General features: G+C 33.1%; 1 protein-coding gene and 1 long non-coding RNA gene across 12 annotated transcripts in view; one reads left to right on the top strand and one right to left on the bottom strand.

The window, feature by feature from the left end:
• Positions 1–21,271, bottom strand: part of milt (trafficking kinesin-binding protein milt) — a 102,233-nt gene that overhangs the window by 4,389 nt on the left and 76,573 nt on the right. For 9 of the 11 annotated variants that reach the window (XM_033349672.2, XM_033349673.2, XM_076625967.1 and 6 more), the window contains 8 exons: positions 5,817–5,893; positions 2,702–3,077; positions 2,344–2,579; positions 1,969–2,159; positions 1,650–1,874; positions 1,187–1,524; positions 559–912; positions 173–372 (listed from right to left, as the gene is read on the bottom strand). In XM_033349672.2, the coding sequence (XP_033205563.1) occupies positions 173–372; positions 559–912; positions 1,187–1,524; positions 1,650–1,874; positions 1,969–2,159; positions 2,344–2,579; positions 2,702–3,077; positions 5,817–5,893 (1,997 nt within the window). Of the gene's footprint in view, positions 1–172; positions 373–558; positions 913–1,186; positions 1,525–1,649; positions 1,875–1,968; positions 2,160–2,343; positions 2,580–2,701; positions 3,078–5,816; positions 5,894–11,061; positions 11,202–21,271 lie in introns of those variants that run through there. The other 2 variants (XM_033349676.2, XM_076625968.1) reach the window with 2 other exon arrangements.
• On the top strand, positions 3,073–4,424 carry LOC143303875 (uncharacterized). The gene is made up of 2 exons (XR_013060552.1): positions 3,073–4,119; positions 4,192–4,424. It is a non-coding gene; the product is annotated as an uncharacterized LOC143303875 (long non-coding RNA).

Genomic DNA, 21,271 nt, shown 5'->3' with positions numbered 1-21,271 from the left:
TGTATTTTATAAAATTATTATTTTTTATGTATTTTATAGAAATATATGTTGTGCGTAATGCGAGCTGTCAATACAACATATCCGAACTTCATTATCAAATCATATTGAATATAACTGTAATTTTGTCACATTAAAACTCCAAATGTCTTTGCTTATAAATGTTTATACATACCTGAGTTTCTCCACCGAATGTTCTCTTTAATAATTCAGCTCCGCTGGATAATAACCCTAAAGAAAGTCCACTTTCTGGAGTTGGTGTACTAGATCGACTATCTGGAGGACTAGCATCAGGACTATTGCAAGGTGTTGCAGTGGGCGTATAATTCCTCTCTCCACTCGGCGTTAATGAAGAAGGAGATGCAGCTTTTATACCTATTTGAATATGTTGATTAAATTAAGTTACTTTTTAAGTTAAGTTAATTTAACTTAACTTTAAGTTAATTTAAGTTTAAGTTAAGTTAAGTTAATTTTTTTACTAGCGAGTTTTCCTAATAACTAAACTAGATTCTAATAGAAAATATATCTTGTATTATTTAAGAGGTATTTTTTGTAAAATACCTCTTTCGTTTAACATTTTTGCAAGACCAAGGGTTGTTGAAAATGTTGAAGTTGAAGTTGAATTTTTTCTGCTTAACGTGCTTGGAGTACTCATACCAGAATTTAAACCACTACTAGGTGCTGTTTCGCCAGTACTATCCACAATACTTGGAGTGACATTTCTGTGATCATCAGGATGAAGAACAGTACTATTGGTGAATGTATATATGGAACCTGTATCTTGAAAAATTTTTCCAGGGTTACTATATTCTTCATCTTCTTCAAGATCGCTTAAAGTGAAAGTAACTAGGCCTAAATCCTCCAGGCCTCGACCTCCTCTTGTTTTTACTCCTGGGCGTTCTTCTAAAAGACAACCTAAGAAATAAAACAGTGATTTAATTAAATATTTTTATATTCACATTCTGTGATAGTTTCATTTCTCAAGAAGTGCAATTTAATTATATACAATAACGTGGTAGATAAAATACTGGTAAATATAATATTTCTCATTGTATTCTTGCAAGAGATAAAGCTATTTTATGTATATTATCTATAACTATTACAATATATTATACATATACTGTTATCAAAATATATTAATAAAATATATTTTTTAAAATAATTTTAACAGAGGATCATACAACATTACCTAGTGTAGGTGTAGCTAATCGAGTCCAATGATGTAAAGTTTGAGAACCTTCAATAGGTTTCACTATTTGTAACTTCTCAGGAACTCTCCAAGTATTTCCACCATAGCCACTTAAATTTCCACTACTTCCCGTAGACATAATACTGTCTGGAGTTCTACAACCATGAGGTGCGGAAGTGGAAGGTGAATGCATTCCAGCCTCATAGTCATAACTATATCCTGTTCCAGTGCTGAGACAAGCACGCCTTGTAAGAACTTCTGCAGGTGTTAATCTACGGAGTGCTACTTCCAAATCTGCTGCACCAGGAGCACCTGGCACTCCTACTTTTTGTGGACCTCTAAAATTTTTAGAACATGTTTACTGATTTGTTTTATAAATTAGTAATAAAGGAAATGATTATTAGCAAAATTAAAAACTTCTTATTTTACATATTGTTAAAAAGGCTAATAAATATAAACTTACGGATAATCTTCAAACTCTTCTGAATCGCTATGTGCAATGGAATCCACACCAGGAACTGATGCCACAGGTCGAGGCTGACCACAACTCATTCGTGGTCCAGTAGAACTGCTTGATAGAGTTGATACTGTCATTGAACCTATTCGTGGGAATTGATTTGCATCAGCTGGATAAGATGTATTTCTTGATGCGCTCCTCACTGTTTCAAAAACTTTCTTATATGTTGGTCTGTGTCCAATATCAAAAATATAAATTAATACTTTTCTTGAATGAATGATAGCAAAATGAAAAATGTGAATGTGAAATGAAACAAAACACATACATCCTATCTGCAATGATGCCAGAATCCAAACTGAATTCAGAATAAAGCGATGATTCCAATTCTGAAGCGATAGAGTCTGCTTGTGGAACAGCACCCAACGAAGGAAACAAAGAGCCTCCCCTAACAGTTGGCATACCTCTGTGTCTTTGTTTTCGTAATTGTTCTTGAGTTTCCGTCAATAAATTTATCACCTTATAGCATAAAACATTAAAAAAAAATGTATTATTGCTTAAAATACTTTAATATCATTTAAGAGTATCATCTAGACTAATTCTATTTAATTTAAAAATATTCTTTAAACTTATTCTCCTAGTATAAGAAAAGAGATAGTCAGTGAACAGTAGTATGGTAATATAAAACTGTCTGAGAATATACCTCAGCATATCGTTCTTTGAATTCAGCCAACTCGTTCGCTAGAGTGTTTTGATTATCCTTGGTGATGTGCAAAGTAGTGCTCATTTCATCATGCTCAGCCATCAACTGTGCCAATCTCAGTTCTGTTTTAGCTAGTGTTGCTGTCAAATTGGTAATTTGTTCATGTTGCAATCGATTTTCTTCCTTCTGTTTATCAAGCTCATCCGATATTCCATTTACCTCCATATTTGCAGTTGCTACATACAAAATAATCTAATTACTAATAGAATTTTAAACTTCAATCAATATGAACTTTAAACATTCTTATGGAATTCACAAGCTTTTATCTAAAAATTTTAACAAAAATTCATCAACTAACCGAGTTGAGCGGCAATATCTTTGACAAGTTTTGCCTCTTGTTCCTCCGAATTGTCGGCATCGTGCATCAATTTCGCGAATTCAGTTCTTAATTGCTTATTTTCATCCTCGAGGCAGCTGATCTTTTTCTGCATCATGTCCAGGTTGATACTGCGAAGTCCGGTGGGCGAACCGGCTTCGGAACCTGATTCTTCGACATCATTTGTTAATATTTGGATTAATTCTGTCTTTTTTGCGAGTTCGTGCGTGAGTTGGGTAATATTTTCATTGGCTTCCTTTAAATCGGTCTCTAAACTGGTAACTGTAGCTTCGAGTTTTTGATTGTGCGATAGAAGTTCTTTACCGATACGTGCGGTTAGTTCCAAGTCCTTTTCTTTCTACAAATTAATTATTTACTTAACATTTAACGAACACGACAAATAATAATTCAACAATTTACAAGGTGTGATTAACACATACCCGGATTGATTGTGTTAAAAGCAGTCTTTATTAGATATCGGTACAAACAATTAATCCCTTTCAAAATATTCCCTTTTTGAGGTTATACACTTATGCCAACGTTTCTGTCATTGATTTTCTAAACGAATCTTTGGAAATACTCCTCAGACGCGTTATTATATTCGTTCAATACATTTGAACATCGCACATTGCTTACTCCGTGAGGAATATTCTTTTAGCAACGTAGCGCAGTTCTATAGTTAAACAGTTACCTTATTCATCTGACATGACTTCCTGCAGTTTCTGGCTCTTTCCACAATTGAAAGTGTTACCAAAAGGACGAAGATTCGACGACATTGAGACGACAAAGGCGAATACAATGAAATATAAGAACAGCATTCCGAAAGATTAGAAAATCTTCAATGGGAGAATCTGGCATAAATATCTAACAAAGTTTGCCTTTAACATAACCATTTCGGGTATTTTTTCATCACATCTCGTATATATTATATACCTTAAATTGTAACTTAATAAGCTTTATTCTAATTTTGTCTTGTTCTACTATCTACAGAGAAATTTTTGCGACTAAGTATAAATTATACATCGTTAGAAGTGTGCGGAATCATGTCTACACTTGGCTGAAACAAATTATATCTCTATTCTTCTAATATCCTATCTAGCATTTTTTCATTTTTTCAGTTATGTTGAAAAATTTCCACGTGTTTACGTTTTAGGTAAAGTTATACACGCTAATAGGAAATACTGAGTAGGTATTTCAAATTGAGTGAAGACCAAGATGACACAAACAAAATGATAAAACTTTGATTTTCTTCAGTGTCTGATAAAAAAAAACGAATGGTATGTGTCAGTACCTTTTGCAGCAACTGTACAAGGTGATTCATAAATGTATGTCCATACTTCAGGGGATGAATCTACACATTAAAATAACTTTAAAAAAAACGTCGTATGAACATGTCCTATGTAAGTACTTTTAGTTTTCGAGATATGGATTTCACGCGTCTTAACATACGTTATTGCACTTTTACCTTTCAGCATCTAGAAAACTGTAACGAGCCAGCGAGAATAGAATACTGACTACCTGAAATTTGATTTCATTAATATTAATTGATATTGCTTAGCACATGTTGCACTCTGACTGAACGGCTTGCAAGTTGGTTACGATATGAACTTTGAATTTACTCACAAGACAACTAACAAAGTCAACTTCGACGAACATGTTATCTGTTTTGCTTTTATAATAAACAACAGACTTATTGGATGACAAACTTGATATTTGTTAGATTCCCAATGAATAGATTTAATACTTGCTAGAGTGATAGATGCTAAGTATAAGAGTTAGGATAAAAGATGGCGGACCAAACTATACTGTAGATTTTATAGAGTGACGAATCTCAGGAATGTTCTTCTTTTCAAGATTCGCGAAAATTCGAAGAATAGGCAATGCTGTTGGGGGTAACACGTGGATTGGAGAATTTGCAAGTTACTCGAACTTAGAGAGGGGGCGGAAAAGAACGATAATTGGTTACAGGAAAGTTCGTGAAAATAAACTCTGTCTACTGGTCATCCTCAATTAGCGATTGACTTGGGTCGACGTGCGTGACGTCCGTGCAATCAGTTAACGGTTCACAAGTGATGAAATCATAAAGCATGTAGGTCTTGAAAACATATTGATTTGTAGAATATATTTTCTATAAATTTTTAGCCATCTGGGCCACAGCTGCAGAAGACAAACCCATTGGATTTATAATCCTATGTTTCCCAGAAGTAGGGAAAGGCTATTTTTCTACATAATTAAATCGAATTTATGAAAAAGAAGAATAATGCTTATAAAACAGGTTTAAATGTATTTTTCCCTCATTTTTAGTTTCTAACAATGGAAAACTACCAAACTACTACTAACCATCATTGTAGGCAGAGCGTAACTCATAATGAGACGCATTTATAGGATAACGTCATCTTTACGAATACAATCATTTTTTCAATTTTTATGAAAAAAAGACAATGACGAAAAAGGAATTTGCTAAAACATTCTGGTTATGAATAACTGTTATAAATGATCAAAATATTTGTGGTTACTGATAATAATTATAGGTGATCAATCAATCAAATCAAAATCATTATATGTGAGACTATTTTTTTCTTTCGTTTATCGATAACCAATGACCATTATCGATGACAGAAAAAAATTCTGTCACGAAAAATGATTAGCGACAACAAGCAAAAAATTCTTTCATATATAATGACAATGGGCAAACAAAAAGAGTTTCTCTTACCGATATTGATCATCAGTAATTAAAAAAAAAATTCTCTCACACACAATGGTTATCGATAATCAAAAACATTCTGTTCATTTATTTTATACTAATTCTTATGCTGCAACGTTTAGTCATTTTAGTTACAACTGTTAGAGTCTTTGAACATTTTGTTTAGTCATTCCATATCTTGGAAATTAAAGTACGTAGGACACACGTTCACATAACGTTTTTTTACTTATTTTAATATGTAAATCCATTTCCTGAAGTATGAACGTGCATTTCTGAATCACCTTGTATATTTATATGCCGAATTGAGTCTCGAGATCCCATTACAAATACGAGTTTGTAATCCCTGGATCCTGCACACCCCTATATATATTTTATATTAGCAGTCATATTTACCTCCTCCAGAAGCCTTGTAACTGCTTCTATGTCATTATAGGTCTTGGTCATTTGGCTCACCCGGTTGCTACATAAAACTGAAATGAGAAATAATCGTCTCTGCAATAGTTTATAAAAGAAATATCATTTAAGAGTAAATGATTAGAAAAAATAGTATAATCTAATGTGGTATAATAGTACAACCAGCATATTATATAATAAAGAAGCAATAACTAAATAATGAAATAGAATAATTGTACAAGCAATGCGAGTAATAAATCAAAAGGCAATAATAAGAAATTAATATATATATATAATATTCTAGAAAAGCTAAATGCATTTTTAATGATACATTTGTTGTTTAAGTCATAGACGGTATAAACAGAAATTTAAATTTTGTGTATACCAAATACTTCCTGTTTATGAGTCAGTAAGAGTTATATGAGTTAGTGTTTCTATAAATATTTACAATGAAATTCATTGTCTAATTTGATACACAGTGTAATCAAACATTAATATTTTGTGTACATCAAATTCTCCCTATTTGTGAATCAATAAAAGCCTGTTACACGAGTTAGAATTTCTTTGATCAATATTTTGTATACGAGACATAAATAACACTGCTACTTAAAATGTTATGTCACGAACAATAAGGTTAATTATATCACAAAAAGTGATTCCTGAAATTTAGTTTAGAATTTTAGATACATGGCTGACTATCCACACATGTATTTAAACATTGAGTTTTTAAATTTATTATTTTTGTTATTGGTGAATATACAAATGTTTTATACGTATCCGACAATGCAAATGAATGAAAAATGCATTATGTTATTCGTAATAACTTTAATTACCCAAATATCTCCATTATTTTCAGTAACACATAAAATGTAATTAAAGAAAGCGTAGAATTTGTAGAAAACATTTTATGGTCAATAGTTTTCACAACTCTATTCTTTCTTCACTTTTTAATAAAACTGTAGATTTAATTATACGCTTTTAATTACCACAGTTTCTATGAAATTTTATTTCGCTGGTACGCGAACTTCTTTACTACCTCTAATTCTTTCTTTTCCTCCCATTTCCAACTCATTTCCTTAGCTCTGCCACTTTCATTTAAAAAAATCATAATCGCTTTTAATTACCCAAATGACAATTTACTTCTTTTTCTTTGATTTACTAAAATTCTTGAATTCAACATATATTTTTTATTAGACAATATAAATTAGACAATATCATCAATACTTGCAATTTGCACAGCTCCTACATAATAAATAGCATTTTTCATTGAATCTCTTAGGTTTTAAGCAAATAGTAAATCTTTTATTTTCGCTAGCCTGAAGTTCTTTTTTGTTGTTTTCAGCATAATGAACCTATTTAGTACAACCTTCCTTTTTTTGTTTCAGCAAAACTACTTTACATATCGTTATACACGTAGAAAACATAATACAGTAGATTCAAGATATGAATCTGTGCAAAAAAAAAACAAAAAAGAAACAGAGTATACATTGTTCATAAGAAAATGAAAAAAAGATGTTTGGCGCCAAGTTATTCAACGAGCTTACAACGATAAACCGAATATCGAACGATCGGAATGCTGACGTTCAGACGTGCTATTTTTGGAAATAGCTTCAGTAAAAAAATGCTGGAATCAATTATTCTAAGAGTCAAGAAGTAGAATCTGTTCTACCACAGCAACTTCTGTATCTCTGTAGAGCACGTGTATTGCTAGCATCTTCGTTCTTTATTTTATTTTTTCACCTAAATCTTCCTTTGATTCGATGCAGAATTTTGACTTCGTTGATTCATTGAAGTCAGTATGAATTTTCTAAAAAATTTCTTTGATCAATATTTCACATATGAGACATAAATAACATATTTAAAATGCTATGTCACGATTACAATAAGATTAATTGTACCACAAAAACTGATTCCTAAAATCTCTTTTTGCATTTTCTCAAAAGACATCATTTCTTTTTTAACATAATATCCGTGAGATCTTAAAATTTATTGCGCTTTCAGCCCTCGTATCACTGTAACTTGAATTAGAATAAACTTAGTACTTTTCCTTTTCCTATTTCTTTTTTTTTATCCTGAAAAGTTGAAAAGATATGAGAAAAATTAATAATCAAACTCCATAGGATTGAGTTAACAAAAATATCATGTAACATACTTTTTGAGTTTGTCGGAAGGTCCACTACAATCTCATGAAAAAGACCTATGATCCTATTTATGTTACCCAAGGTGACTTTGGTTTCGATATAGAAACAAAGTATTTTCGCAATTTTTTTTTGTCGCTTATAGTACACTCGACATTGTTAAAGTACGTAATAAAAGTTAATGTTTATTTAAATGGAAGCCAGTTATCAATAAATATCAAAGAAATTTCTAAAAAAAGTGGTGGTTAAAAAAATTTTTTTCTATCGGTAACCATATATAACCATAAAAAATATTTTTGACTTGTTTCATACTTTTTCATATCACTTTTCGACTTAATAACATATGTATAAGTTCCACAATTCACTTACTTATGTTATCAATGAATATGTACTAATTAATATCAGTAATGCTGATAATAATTGACAGTAGTTGAATGTAACCAGAAATTATTTTTGTATATTTCAATAATGGTCGCCGATAACGATCATTGGTAATCAAGAACATTTCCAGTCATTTATATTGATATACTCGTAACCACAATTACATTTCCGTTATTGATAAGGATTGCCGACAATCAAGACAAAAATTTTCCGTTTATAATGCTTATTCATAACCACAATTATTTCATTAAAGATATTAACTTTTACACCACAACTTTACGAATTTGTCTTATAACATTTACGGTGTCTGATCATGAGTGCTATTCCTATTCGCAATTTAGCACCTGGTATTGTTTGATAAGAGAGCATGATCTTATCGAAAACAAATGGATCGGATCGATTTAAGAAAACTTTTAAAGAAATGGGTTCACAATAACAACGATAGCACGATATCGCGAAGAAAGGAGTTGCAATGATGCATTGTCTTCTCTGTAGCAAGTTACTCTCATCGCTTGAGAAATGAGAATACAAACACGATACTATAAAATTTAATGTAGTTACATAGCAGCGAATTGTTGTTATTTCTGTATTTAGAGGTAGGAGCATAATAGTTATTATTTTATTCTTTGGATAAATCAATCACACCGTTCTGAGTCGAAAAACCTTCATTGCACTTCTTACATGGACTAGGGATAAAACGAAAGAACATTTTAAACCTATCGATTAAATCTATCGATTGTAACTAGAACTATCTTCTAGTTACTATTTGTTGGAACTAGCGCATTTGCCTATGGATGGCGAGCGCGAACTCACGTTGCCATTTTCAACGCGAATATATTCACAAGAATATATGACACAATTTGATAATACATGAGTAATTATAAAATAATGGAAGTATTGATTTTGGAACCAATTTGTCATTAAAGATATATATATATATATTTCTCTTCTTAAATAAATAATTTCTCTTTTTAGACATCTACGAAGAATGTGTTCGTAATTGGTTTTATAGAGCTTTTCATGAATGCAAGGAGAAAGCGAATGAATAAAAAATTACCGAATTGCACTTGACTTTTTTTTATGAATCAGTTAACAGAAGAATCATGCTTTTCATTCTACTCTTATTTTACTTTCGAATAGCAAATTTCATTCAGTTGCATTAATTAGTCGGAAACATTCGTATCACGTTTGAAATAATATACTGTTTCAAAGTTTAAGCTATACAGTGAACAGATAATTAAGGCCGTCAATGAAATTCTTTTTCAAAATATAATCACCAACATAAGAACCGATATATAGGGTGTCTCATTTTAACACCGTTTCATTCTCTATGTTTTTCTATCCGAAAATTTCATCGCGAATCTTCTTTCGTTTATTTCTACAATATTCATTACACAGAGAGTATCAAATAATAGGTAAGCTGTTGTTTTTAAAAAGTGACGCATCATATTATTTATGTAATTGGTAATAAACAGTTTACGAACGCTAAACTTTTACGTCACCAATATGTAGTGATAAAATGATACAGTTAACGAGATGTAACATGTGTAAGAGAATATTGTATTACTCTACTCTCTATATTGTGTGTTGTAAGTACAGGTATACTCGTATAATATTACAATGTATATGACGACGTATTATACGATACAAGAAACAGTACAACAGACGACAACAAAAAAATAATATCAACGGTAGATTAAATGATTTCCAGGGGAGGTGTAAATAAATTTCACAGTGGTTGTTTATTATTATATATAATTGTTACATACCCTTCGTATTTATTGACAAAATATAATTTACAACTGAAGGGTCAATGGGAGAAAGGGGGAATGTCAAATCTAACGAATTTTGGGTTTAACATTTTTTGTTGCTATGTGTGCACTTTATTTGTGTCGCATTGCGAATTAAAATTTCCCCAGTTTTACAGTAGTTTCAAGAAATTCACTTGTACAACGAGAAATGAATACTTTTCATTTCTTATAGTTTAACGTGCTACATATTACTCGAAGTTACAAGTAAAAGTTGCGAAAGATGTAGAATAAAATGAAAAATAAAAAGATGTAGTGATTTTGATGTGTGGAAAAATAAGGGCTGATGGAAATATGGGAAAAGATTGGAAGAATGCAAAAAGCAGGCGCATCAAAATGGCGATGGACCCACATAGAGACACCCCTGACTATATTTTGAGATCGCGTAATTATGCAGAAAAGGGAGCCTAAATTACAATTTGTCGTTATATTATATATTGGATTTTTTCCGAATATATTGTAGAAGATCCTGAGTAACGTATATTATACTTTGTCTAGACATGCAATGATCGTGGTTCAAAAGTTACAGCAAAAAGAAAATAGCACTTGTTACGTTACGTTGACTCCAATATAAATGATTAAAAATGAAATCATAGCCGTATGCATTCGCATAGGGCTGCGATCCTAATAGTGGTAAGGTATATAGTTAGGCTAGGTTAGGTTAAATTAGATTCCATTGGCGGCTGTGGCCGAGGCAACCAGACGCATCACAGAATCTGACCTAACCTAACATTTAAACGACGATTGTTGCACGCACGGTGTAATATATGAAGTATTTTTTCTGGTGGTTTGTGATTATTTTCTAATAGTTCTCTGACTAGATTGCATCGAAGCAGAAAGGGCATATATATATATATACTAATACCATCTCTAAAAGTTGTATTACTACTACAATCTCGTTAACGCACACGTACATACCTTTCTGACAACGATGTCTCTAGCTACAGTCAGAGGAACTACCAACTGACCGTCACAAAACACCGACAGGATGGAGGTGCTTTGGCGGAACACCTTATATATTATACGGTCTTATGTCTCGGACAAAGTGCATGTTACTCAAGACTAGGGATGCCACACGATTCCCTTCATTCGACGATAACATGATATCACGTTATCCCTACTGCCATTCTACAGCTACGTCGCTTGTGTCACGTGACATGAATTTCATCTCACGTTTCTCAGCGTCGCGTGTACCAATATTGTCCCCCACCCTTCCACTTATCTACGGCATGAGTCACGACGTCACTAGTTCACAGACTATACTACTTCCCCACTACCACAGGGATTCCTTCCCTTAATTCCTTCGATCTGGTAACGCTGCTCAGGACCAGGGTTTCCAGAGGGGTTCCTCACACGAGGAGAGCCACTTTCGATACAACCATAAAGGTAAAAACTCGCGTATTGGTCGAGAAGTCACATATACAAAGAAGATCATATTGCTACGTGACAGTGGCAGTATTAGTAGAGGGATTAAGTGGTATAAGCGTGGAATTTTTCCTGGTTACTTTGCTTAGGACGGTTCCCTCTACAAAATATTCGAAATTCAACAAAACTGAAATTGAGGCTCCCTTCCTGCATAATTACCGGGGATTGGAACCGGGCAGAACGAAACTGGGCATGCTAGTCAGAAAAAGAACCAGCATATACATCCTGGCAATTGAAAGGATCGAGGAAGGCAGGTGCCCTAAGATCTGCTCAACAAAGAAATAAAAAATATTCAGAATGGTTAGCCCTCGGAATGGGACAAGCAACTGCTTGGAGCCCTCAACAAGGTAGGAGATGGGGCGATGGGCAAGCTGCCATCGCCTGAGCAGGAGTACAAAGAGCTGGAAAATAAAAGATGAATTATGCAGGAAGATAGAGCGTGTTATTCGAGAAGATTGAAGCAGAGTCGGCATACTGCAGTGAATACCGGTTAAGGAAGAAAGAAGTGGCGGTCGAAAAGTACTGAATGAAAAATGGAATCGTAGGGGCAGTGGACAAAGATAAAGGTCAGGGCTACACGAGCGTTGGGCCGGTGCTGCGTTGCGTAGCTACATACATGCACAACGCTAAATGTTCTACAAGGCTCACGCGTGTATGCGTGCGTTTCTACACGTAGGGTCGATCTAACACTCGTGTAGTCCCAGTCTTAAGTGCGAGAATGTTGGGGGGACAAGGCGGTATACTGAGACAGAGAACCTCAAGCGTAGGTTGTGCGAGCTGGACGAAGAGAGTTTTCGTCACATGTAGCTATACAACGGAATGTAGGGAAGCGGGGCAAGGAGGCAGAGATTTGGATGCGGGACATGATGGGAAATGACGAATGAAAGGAGGATATGAATGATGTATTACAAGGAAGATTGGTAAGAGAGTTGAATATGTAGTATATATATGTATAATATATGTAGTGTATAGTAGAATATTTGAACAATTAGCAAGAGAATTGATTGTGAGTTGCAATAAGAACCAAAGATCCGTTGTCACTACAGATCAGTTGTGGATCTAGGTTTTGCATTTATGGTGTAAGAATAACATAGATTATTATCCAGAAACTATAATGCATGGAGAAATGAATATACCATATACATATATATGAGCAAATATATGAAGTTATAGCATTATACGTATATTAAAAAATAAATCTTCGTTTTCTGAGAAATGCTAAAACTTGACATTCCCCCTTCACTCCGTAGACCCTTTATTTTTAATGCACAAGGACTGTTATATATTAAATTCCTATTTAATGTAAATATATCTGATCTGTGGATTATATGTAAACGTGCCTAATAAATAATAACTATATTAAGATTGTATACTAGTATAGAATATTACTTGTATTATAGGTAGTAGTTTTAAGCTTAGTTCAGTTCCCTGTTTGGTGTAGTTTAATTTTAGTTCTTTAAGCAAGACAAAATAAGCTTCTTTTTCAAGGTCCTTGGAGCGAAGATTAAAGTATAATAATAACGATAATAGAATAGTTGTTTAGTAGTAATTTCCAGAGCCTCTGAGCGATAAGTAAATTAATTGTTTATCGCATTAAAGATATTAACGAATTAGTAATACATCTTATGCATAGAGAACAAAATTTGAGCTAAGAATTAAATAGAGCGTTTGAACTATTTTTACAGTTATACTGTATTTAGCAAGAAAATAACATACTGTTGGATTTATGTAAGTGTATTTTGTAAGAGCCAGAAACAAATGTTCAACTTTTTGAAGTGTTTTAAAGTGCTCTGCTTATTATAAAAATTAAACGATTAATTATAAGAAAAAGTCAACAATCCTTGCTATAGATATATATATATATACCAGTGCTTCATTCAAAAAGCGTGCAATAAATTCGTGTTAATCAGCACTGCCTGTGATTTAAAGATTTGCGAATAGAATAATGAAACTGAAAAGTCGTATGGACTGACGAATATTTATAATACAATAATTACAATTAAGATTATGATAATTATAACTAGGAAAGGCTAAAATTTCAAAACGCAAATGGACACAAAGATCTTACGATAAACAGAAATTGCATAATTAATGCTGACATAAATTTGATTCGCCAACGAAAAGGAAGATAAGAATAAAACAAAAGCTTGCTTTTTAAACTTTTAAATAATATGAAATTGATAAATAATACACGATAAGTAACTGGCATATTCGATTAAATTCAAATTTAATTCTAATATTCCTTTAACAAATGTTTCTCGTAATAAATATGTAATTAAAAATAAAACATTGAATAATTAAAAAGATTTACAATCGAGTAAATAATTAAACAAATTGTGATATACATACATAAGTTATGCTTCGAAGATAATACAAATATTAGATGTTTTAACGTTCTACACGTTCCTAGCCATTTGTAATAATGTAACAAAACAGTTGTTAAACAAATTTATCGCACTGACTATACAACACAAAATAATAAAAAACGCATCGACAATAATATTCTCCAAAATATAATCCGATGTATATTAAATTTTTCAAACGAAATTATAACACATTTTTTCGGTCAATATTCACAGAAACAGAGCCATCTCCGATTTACATAGTTTTTTAATATGTTGTCAAGATCATCGATCAACTTGAGTAATACGATGAAGATCTTAGTTGCGTGTCGCCGTTTGTTAAAAAATATAATTATCAAAAAAAGGTTGCACAAAAGTACAATAACTTTCCGGACACCATGTACGTTTAATGGAATGTAAATAACCGAGACTTTTTTTTAGATAACCCAAACCTCACTCAAACTCGTTTGTGATGAACTTTCTACCTTGAGCGCCACCTATATTTACTCGAAAACTGGATCACCAAGCGGAAAATTGAAATCAATGAGGTTAGGTTAAACCCTAACAGTTTCTCCTGAAGGAAAGGACAATGACCACTCTTTGTTAATAGCATAAAAATACCGGAACTATCATCAGTGGCATATTTAGATCTTCACTTGGACAATAAATTCAATTGGAAGCAACATATAACAGTGAAAGGAGAGCAAGTAGATCGTAAGATGCAAAAATACGTACTGGATACTTGGCAGAAAGTCGAGATTATCGCTGGAAGATAAAATATTTAATTATAGAATAATAACAAGGCCGCGTATGGACTTCTGGTATCGAGCTATCAAGTCTGGGTTAGGTTATCGGTAATCGAAAGCAGTTGGTCATTTATAACGGTTATTCGTAACCAGAATGTTTAACAATTATTTTTTCTTTTCAATCACTTCCTTTTATTTCTCTAGAAATTTTTTTACAAATTTATTGATCTTCCATTTGGGTTTTCTGCTTAAACGGAAATTAGCCCTCTGTCAATGACATTTTTCAGAAAAATTTTAAGGAAGGAAACACCCAACAGATCTCATAAAGGATATAACCTAACAAACACGAAGATGGTACCCCACTGGGGGTAGCCACCCACATGATAATCAAACAGCCAAAAAATTCTACCAAATGTCCAAATTGGACAAACTGTGAATGTAAACAACTAAATAAAAAAAAAACTTTTGACTGGAAAAGAAGTGGCCAGTTGACCTGAAATAAGGTACAGGTATGTCAGGATGGAGAGATGGGTCATCATGGACCTAAGGCTCTAACCCACCAAACCAGTCTATACAATAGAAGCCTATAGAATTCTAAAGGAAAGGAACAAAAATTCTGATGGGTTTCTAATCTGATCTAACTCAAATCTATTTTTAAGTCCACCACAATTTTTTCTTCTTTCCTTTGGAATTTTTCTCAAAGTGCAGGTGCAAGCTTTTACTTACTGACACTGCTGCATAAAAATACAACATAATTTACAAACATTTTCTGATAATAGCTTTTAATATACAGCTATCTTAACTAAAACCTTCACAGCGCTACTTAGAGTGACGACTTTGACAAATCAAATTAAAAAAGCATCGGAATTGGAGAGCTCTTTTCGTGAATATTTATCTTTTTTTTTATAATATCGTAGAGAAAATTAAGACAGACTATGGTATATATAAAATATTGTATTCTCATTTACATAATATATCGTTTATGAAGGAAACAACAAAAGTTTGTAAATTATATGTACTATAAAACCATAGAAAGTACAAAATAAAACAGCACTGTGATTCTTACAAATGTTCACAGAGTATACGAAATATGTTGTGATCTGCGAGCTTTGTACACTTTCTTCGATCCTCTGGCATTGACAGTAGCATATTCGCTACTAAGAAAGAAACTGACATAGCAATTACATTTTAATCAGTTAAATTCATTTTCAATGTTTTCTTCTAATATTGCACAAATTTCTTAGCTACCACTTTGCGTTCCCCCACGAGCACAAATTTGTCTGATACAAATTTTTTACTGATTATTCTTTATGACAATAAAATAATCACAATATCAGAATAGAAATAAAACATAGTAAACGATTAAAAACTCGTGCAGATCGTTCAAACAAACGTCTTGTATATATAGGTATATAATATAACGTATAACTAAATATACATACATACAAAACGTGATAAAATTTGTGATACAAACGACAACAGAATACATGTATCTTCCTCATACAAAGCTTTCGCTTTCAAACGAATAGCAAAGGCTATCGAGTATGAAATTTGATCCGGTACGTCTACCTGAACGCCATCGGTATGATTGCGAGCTAACTAGTCTTCTACTGGTATTTATGGACTCCACGACTTTACTGTATGACTCGACCGTTCAATTAAAAATACAAGGTGAAGTCGTACAGAACACATGTCCCAACACACTTACATATTCATTCATTGATTATTCATGTGCGGTTCGACATTTCTAACTGTGTAAAGTTAGAACATGCGTAAGATAAAGTACGTGCCACTGCATTTGGAACTGAGTGGTCATCAATTGTGTAAAATCTTATACGTTTCTTTTTATTTTATTTATTTAAACGATTAGCGTCGCATCGACATTTCAGTCATTAGCGACGTGTCCTGCTGTCTAGCTTACGCTTAGATGAAATCGTAGATAAGTTTGAGAAGGTTCTCAACTTTCTTCGTATTATGAAAGGAATCGTCTGACGATTTGCGAAGTTTCACCCGATTTCCTGAGATATGAGTTTCTTAAAAAAAAAAAAAAGAAAGAAAAAAGAAGTCAATACGCGCCAAGGGTCAAAGAGCATTGGTACGTGTTGCAGTGAGGTGTTCTTTTTAGGAGGAATTGGCGAGCAAGTCTCGCGTGACCAACACAGTTTTAATGACGGTTTGTTCTATCGAAGTATCTTCCCACCATGTTACGGGAAGAAGTCGTTTGAATTATCGCTCGGTTTCGTTGCAGTTTCAGTTTACAAAAAGATTGTGTAAAGCCTTTTAGTAAAGTGATTACAAAGCAAAATCTCTTCCAGATAATATAGAAAATTGTAGAACAAATCCTCAAATATCAGATCCTTTTATTTCACCAGAATTTTGTTGATAAAAGATTGCCAAAAATTATTTATGTGATATTGCAGTGATATTGCAGTTGTCGACGATTATAAATGTTATGAAATTTCAAACGTAGTACCTTCTTTATTTATCAATGTACAAACTATTTAGTGTAAAAGTGCAAACTAAAGATCCTCCATGTGTTATGGTAAATGAAACCTATGTATATGTTTGTAGATGGATATGTCGAATCGAGGTAAATGCGCATTCATTGAATCAAATTTCTAAGTTATTTTTCTTGAAGAGAGAAGAAGCTTTGTACGTAAATAAAATTTCTTTTACTAATTCTACTTGTCTCTTTCTGAGAAACCACTGGTCTCGTTCATATCACAAATATCTCTTTGTATACGTATACGTACATGAAGAACTTAGAATTCAAAAGATACACGAACATGTGCACGTACAATAAATAATATTAAATAAATAAAATACAATAAATAAATAATAAAGCGAAATAAGACAAAAGACACAGAGAATATGAAATACAAAGTTCTCAGAGAATATTTTCCAAAGAAAAGATCTCGGCTTTAGTGTGGTGTCCAAACTGCAAAATATTCAGCGTGAAGTCGTTGAGGCTGAAGATGAGGGTCGTTTTTATGCAAATAAAGTGTACAAAATTTCGGTCAAATCTGTTGGATTTTGGCGAGAGCTTCCTTAAAATTTAGTCTTTAACCGGTTAACTGCGGAATTTAGTTTTAAAAATCTCTTACAGGGTGCGTAATTAACAGAAATCTTACCCGGTTTCGAAATTTAACCTAAAATTGTGCACTGTTATTTCTTTTGTTCACCTAACAATAATCAATTAATAATAAATTTAATCAGTTTCCCAATTTTTGTTAATATAAATATGATCTCTGTCCAGAGATCTGCGGATTTTGATGCATTCGTAAGAAACGTGCTAACATGCACAGGACGCACGTGATACGAACAAATGTATGAAATATATTCAAAGCATAGTGCTTTCTATAATATTTGGTAGGTAAAACAATCCTCTATCGAGGTTTTATTTTTCTAATTATATACTCAAAAATATGAATTTGCATAAAAATTCGCAGCTTAATGATCGCGGTCCTACGCGGATTTCTAAAATTGAGACCTCTGTCGGTGAAACGTTCACAACACTAGAACCTACCACACTAGTCGAAATGACTGCTTCTATAATTCTATTTTAAAATTCCTACTTTATGTTACATCCCCCCCCTGCAAAGTCAGCAGTCATAACTAAAGGAATAATATAATGAATTTTTTTTATATATTCAAAATGAAAGTAGTTTTGTATCTCTGTTACTTATACCAATACCAGTGAAAATAACTGGTTCTACAATTTTGTAAACGTGGCAACCCTCGTTTAGGGTCATAGTCCTAGATGGATTAATAATAAATACCAAAGAGTGTACTACATAACGTGGAACTCCTTCTGTAAGAAAGTGAAAAATCACTAAATATTGAAGTATTCTATTATTACGTACTTTTTAAAGACTAGTTGTTTGGTTATGATTGAAATAGCTTCGTCTTAACTGTAGATGGCTCTAACGATAAAGACGATTTAGCCAACTGCGCGCGCCACAGCGAGCTATATGTTTCCACCGCGCATTTTTCCAAGTATCGAGGATCAATATTCATTTACTTAAAAAACAAAGAAGTCTAGAAATTATTTAAGTGGTCAACTATATTTTGCGGTAATGATTTTATTTTACGATTTCATATATTGTTCATACGAAATATCCAATTGAAAGTATATATTAAAAGTATAAAAAAATATAGGTAAAATTAAAGACGACTAAAGATAAATAATACGAATTGAACGTGAAGTTAAAAATTCATAATGCATTTTAATATCTGTTTACAGTGTGGTTTCCATTATAATTTTATTTAGTCATAACTGATAGTGTAACTTTTTAATTAATTTTAACACCACTAGATTGGTGTATTTTATTTATTATATACTGTACTTTATAAAAGTAGAAAAGGTGGCGCAATTAATTGGGAACAATTCCAGGTAAACAATAACTGATAACAACAACAAAAAAAGAAGAAAAAGAAAACGTGTTGCTAAAATATGAAAAAGGGAGATCTCCTCGTTCAGCGGTGTTTTTCAAAGAGGGGAGATCTCCTTATTCGGTTGGCTAAGTGTTAACTGTCGGTGGCTCGAACGATAAAGACGACTTGTTAAGACGGTGAAAAACGACCCTCGTTTTCGGCTTTAGCGGTTCAAAGTACCCTCCTAAAGAGACATGTTCGGACCGATAACTTTACGGTCCGGACACTATACTAAGTCCAAGGTCTCGAAAGAAGTGTAAAATTAGAAGCTTTTGAATGCTTTGGTATCGCGAATCCTGCTACAGTGACATTGCCCTTTCGCCCCTTTCATCCTGGGGTATAAGTACACAAGGTCATGAGCAAAGGGTAAAGAAACAAATAGGAAATGTGAAATGTGACCGTGGCACGCGAATGAGTCACGAACGTTCGAGAGGAGAGACCGTGGTGACGCGCCTTCTCGTCATCTCGGTCTCCGACCAACCGGATGCTGCGCATTCACCGTCAACTTCTCATTCAGCGTTTCTAATATACTGTTCAAAATAACGGAAGAACCTTACGATCCAGTCGCTTTATATCCTAAGTGTGCACAGTTTTATACTATAACGGGAAACTGTGGCGCATTGATAAGATAATTTATACATTACGACATTTTTGTTACGGCCAAGAAATTTTTTCCTCCAGCAAGAATCTCAAACACGCGCGGATAATACGAGTTTCGAGTGCCAGCGTGTTTTACTTCTGACGAATATTGTCGCGTTACGAATACAGTTGCAGTTCGAGCAATGCGTATGGAACGTTTGAATAATACGTTGAGACAGCTGGTCTTTGGATACTGCGGTTTTTGCTATACCAAAGTTTCCTAACCCTCGGTTGTCATCATGGGTCATAGTGACCCACAGTTTTACTTTGGATAAAGATATCTTCAAAGTGTAGCCTACAATGTCATTATGTGTATTAGTAATTGTATTTGTCTGTATTTATGTGTATTATTAAATGTATTATCTATTATTAATTTGTAGTGTTCTTTTATAACATCTGATCCCATTAGTTTGTGTCTGGCGATTCTCTAAACTTTGTAATGGGATAGGCTGACCCAAGTGTGACAAAAGCATATTTTTTCCTGCAATCGAGCAGATTTTATTTCTGTGAAAATTTTCCATAGAAATTCTTGTGCATGAATTGAGTGAAATCGCTATTATATCTTCTTAATACCTAAATCTGGGTACGTATAATTAAAATATAAAATTTTCGTACGTTTGTGTAGGAATGAATTGACTTTTTCATATAATTGCAGCAGATTCTTTTCTATTCACAAACAGCTCGTCCTCGACGTGTCAGATAAGTATCATTTTTGAAACGTGCACTAGAAAACTATTTTCCCCTTAGAGTACCACGTTTTTAGCATAAAGAAACATAGAAAAGATCACAAAAATGTTTTTTTTTTCTAAACAATGTTGGAGATCTCTTTTTCGAAAATAATGTCATTTCGTTAACCTTCTTTTGTTATCTAAACAAATATTCTAGAATGTTCAAATTATGTTCCCAAATTTGTTCGATTCAATATCACTGCTATTCTTTGAACAGCAGCTGCTCGAAGATTGATCAGGGTCTGGCTGACCCAATGTGACAAGTGCGTTTCGTGAGCCAATGTGACACCGAGGGGTTCAACTATGACGATCCTCTACGAAGAAGATACACAATACGATTTGTTTATTTCCGGTTTAGTTTTCGAGAAAAACGAGTTTGGAAATAAATTAAATTTGACCAATTCGGGACTAGACGGGACTAGATAATCGACATTCCACGTCATTCTACGCGCGGAGGTAAGTCGATAATTTAGAACAAAATATCGCGCTCTGTTCCCGAGAAAAAATTAAATTGAAAAAATTAATCACACGTATCAAACCGAATATCATCAGATTAATCAGTTCCTCAATTTTTCTTAATATAAGAATTTGCGTAAAGTTGAACAAACAAAAGAAATAACGACGAATGTACAATTTTAAATTATTGGGTTGGCAACTAAGTTATCCAACCTAACCTCAATACATCTTGAAACCGGTCACCCGACCGGGCCTGTTACTGTAAATTAAACACGTTCAAACCTCATTTTCTTGAGAACGAAGCCTCAAATGGAAGAATTTTACACTACGTTTTGGACTAATTTTCACACGTAGAAGC

The sequence above is a fragment of the Bombus vancouverensis genome, chromosome 17 (assembly GCF_051014615.1).
Source record: "Bombus vancouverensis nearcticus chromosome 17, iyBomVanc1_principal, whole genome shotgun sequence".
NCBI classification, from domain to species: domain Eukaryota; kingdom Metazoa; phylum Arthropoda; class Insecta; order Hymenoptera; family Apidae; genus Bombus; species Bombus vancouverensis.
This window is presented reverse-complemented; position numbering and strand designations above follow the sequence as displayed.